Source organism: Phalaenopsis equestris, unplaced genomic scaffold (assembly GCF_001263595.1).
Source record: "Phalaenopsis equestris unplaced genomic scaffold, ASM126359v1 Scaffold000744, whole genome shotgun sequence".
Classification (NCBI taxonomy): Eukaryota; Viridiplantae; Streptophyta; class Magnoliopsida; order Asparagales; family Orchidaceae; genus Phalaenopsis; species Phalaenopsis equestris.
This window is the reverse complement of record NW_018165184.1, coordinates 21,089-24,196: the sequence shown is the minus strand read 5'-3', so window position 1 is coordinate 24,196 and position 3,108 is coordinate 21,089. Positions and strand designations below refer to the sequence as shown.

Genomic DNA, 3,108 nt, shown 5'->3' with positions numbered 1-3,108 from the left:
TCACATATGCATAAAACAGTTATTTTACTAAACTATATATTACTAATATTATTGAGATGATCATGATTTTGTTATTAGGATTAAAAGCATATAAGAATTTAAAATTAAAATATAAAAAATTTAAAATTGAAATATAAAATTAATTTATGATTTATCCTTTATTAAATTTATTTTCTTACATTCAAATTAAAAAATAAAAAAAATTTGGCAACCAGATTGGAATACACCGACCCGTCGCAGTACATCTCCCCGATTTTTGTATGATCAAAATAATTAGGTTCAGAAATGGGTATCATTCTGGTGGAATGCAAAACCTTTTCCACGGTGGCAAAGAAAGGCAACCATCTCCGTGTTTTCCATCCGCAGTCTCCTAACCATCAGCAAAAACCCTTTTGGAAACCCTAATTCTGGGTTCTGTGAAGTCGGTCGCGCCCCCTCTCAGCCTCTGTTCTTTTCCATGCAACCAAAAGCTACTGCTCTGCGTTCAAGGATGGGAGATGACAAGGAGGATCTCTGCTTTGTGGAAGAAAGAGAAGCGGAAATGGTGGCCTATGCCGGCTCATCCGAGCCCTATAAGAGGAGTGGGTACTTTCTTAATCCTATTTCAACCAACGCTCATGAAACCCAAGAATCTCTATCGTCTCCTCCTCAGTGCACAATCACTCTTGCCCCTTGTGCGACTTCGACGGTTCACTTCAAAGGTTGGGCTTGCCCGCAGCGCCAATGGGGGAAGTGGGTTGAGAAATTGCAGCCAATTTATGAAGATTTGTGGAAGAAGGCTGGCATCTTTAACGCCATCAAGTCTTCAACCTACAAAATTAGGCGAGAACCATCTTCCATTTTGGGTGCAGCGGCCTTCTGGTGTGAGGCGACCAACACATTCCTCTTACCGTGGTCGGAGGCCACCATAACTCTGGAGGATGTGATGATTCTCGGAGGTTTTCCTGTTATGGGAGAACCCTTGAAGAAAAGAGAACCATTCGAGGGAGATCTGCAAGAACTGGAGAAAGCTATGATTGTTGAGCACAGGAAGTTCAACAAAACAAAATGGCGGAAGGCAGACCAGACGTTGTGGACGAGGCAGTTCATGGAAAGGGAGGGCGATGAACTGGAGCACATTGGTTTCCTTTCATTGTGGCTTTCAAGGTACGTTTTTCCTAGACATCCCGACGGAATTGTGGGGCAGTATGTGATACCGATTGCAGTCCGTCTCTCTCGAGGTGTTAGGATCTCAATTGCCACTGCAGTCCTTGCTAGTCTTTACCGGGACTTGCGCATATTGAAAGATTATCTTCACCGAAATGGTGGTGGGGAGGAAGCAGCACAGTTGGTTTTATGGGCACCTTTTAGTATATTACAGATGTGGTTATGGGAGAGATTTGTTGCTCTGAGGCCAGAGGTGCTGAATTATGTAAATTCTGGTGAACCACGGGTGGCAAGGTGGCATGATGCTACTAAAAAGCTGGAGCTATCATTTGTAATATCAGTTCTTGTATTACCAGACAGCTTCCAGTGGCGACCTTATGCAATTAGTTTGGACAGTTGGCGCATGCCTTCTTTCTACAAGGAAATGGGTGAATGGGTTTGCAGTAGTGCTTGTGCTGATGATGAGTGTGGGTCCTTTGCGAGGTGCTTGAGGCCATGTGAACTGGTTGGGCTAGATTGTATTGAGCAATATCTTCCTCATTGGGTGGCCATGCAGTTTGGGTTGGATCAAGATATACCAGATGCTATAACCAGATCCAACTCATCATGGGAGGCAGCCTGGGACAGTTTTGATACTGCCAAAATGTTGAAGTTCTTTGCCCCACCTCGGCTTTACGAGTCAGATGTCACTGCACGGTATTCAGTCTGGTGGAAAAACCACAGGGTGAACTGTTCTAATGTGGTTAGAGTTGTCGCAGGTCCATGTGTGCCTATGAAGGCTGCAAAGAAATCAGAGAAGGAAATTTCAGAAAAGTCAAGTCAGAATATTGAATTTCTGACCAAGGAGGTGGAGTTGCAAAATAAGGATGATTTTGCATTAGTTCATAATGCGAGTGAAAAGGTTTGCAAAAGAAAAGCTTTAAGTTGCTTAAAGCCTTTAGAAGCCACAGCTGAGGGGGAAACCCATAGTAAACTGAAGCTATCTGTGAAGGGTTGGAAGAAGCTAAAACAAGATGCCAAAGCTTCTAGGAAGAGTAAAACAGAGAAGAAAAGACGGTATTTAAAAGATTTTGCTTTTGATTTAGCTGGAGATGTGCACAGGGAAACTCTGGGTGACATTGATGGGAAGGAAGCTGATGATTTTGCACTCAACCCGGCTTTAGAGTTTGGAGAAACTACAGTCCCTTCATTATTCAGAACACAAAAAAGAGGAGAATTTATAGGATTGATTAGCGAAGATTCACAGCTGGAAATGCAAATTAAAGCACTCAAGAAGGAGATTTCTGAGATCCAAGCGAAATTGATGAATCTGGAATCTCTTCAAGATGAGCAATCTAAGTCTGAAGTATCTTCTTCTGATGAATAGGTGCAATGGTCTTGCTCAGAGGCAACTTCTTGCATTGTAATTAAGAATGCTTTTTTGTTTTGTTTGAATTGCCCTAATTAAAAGAAAAAAAGAAGTAACAAAAGAAGCCTATTGTTTTGGACATAGCATCTTTGTTATTTGTTGGAGCGATGGAATCAAAGTTAGCTTGCATATTTCTGATACATCCAAGTTTATCATTCATTTAGGATATCAAATTTGATTGAAAACCTGTTGCATCATGGCTAACTTTCCTGGGTTTGAGTGGATGTATCCATATCTTTTTTGTAAATTGATATTTTGGGGCCCGATGCTGCCCAGGAGTGCTCTGTGAATTTGGTGTCCGTGGTTTGGTAGCCTCTCTGTTTAGGAACTATGCACTAATTATTGAAACCTTATTCTTTCATTGCATGGATTGTATTTTTGTGGCTCAAATTCATCATCTCCTTATCAAAATGAAGGCCACTAATCACTATTATTTGACAGTTTTTTTTTTTTTGAACAATATGCGGATTGCAATTATTTGTTGCAAGCCTTGCTCTTGTAGATTAGGTTGACTGTTATTTATTTATTTATTTTTTATTCATACTCAGCATATA

General features: G+C 41.0%; 1 protein-coding gene across 1 annotated transcript; it reads left to right on the top strand.

Annotated features, from left to right (window-relative positions):
* The first annotated feature begins 295 nt into the window (after positions 1 to 295).
* LOC110030624 lies at positions 296 to 2,892 on the top strand. The gene has a single exon (XM_020733426.1). The coding sequence runs from the start codon at positions 458 to 460 to the stop codon at positions 2,510 to 2,512; it is 2,055 nt and encodes a 684-aa protein (XP_020589085.1). The 5' UTR covers positions 296 to 457; the 3' UTR covers positions 2,513 to 2,892.
* The last annotated feature ends 216 nt before the right edge of the window (positions 2,893 to 3,108 follow it).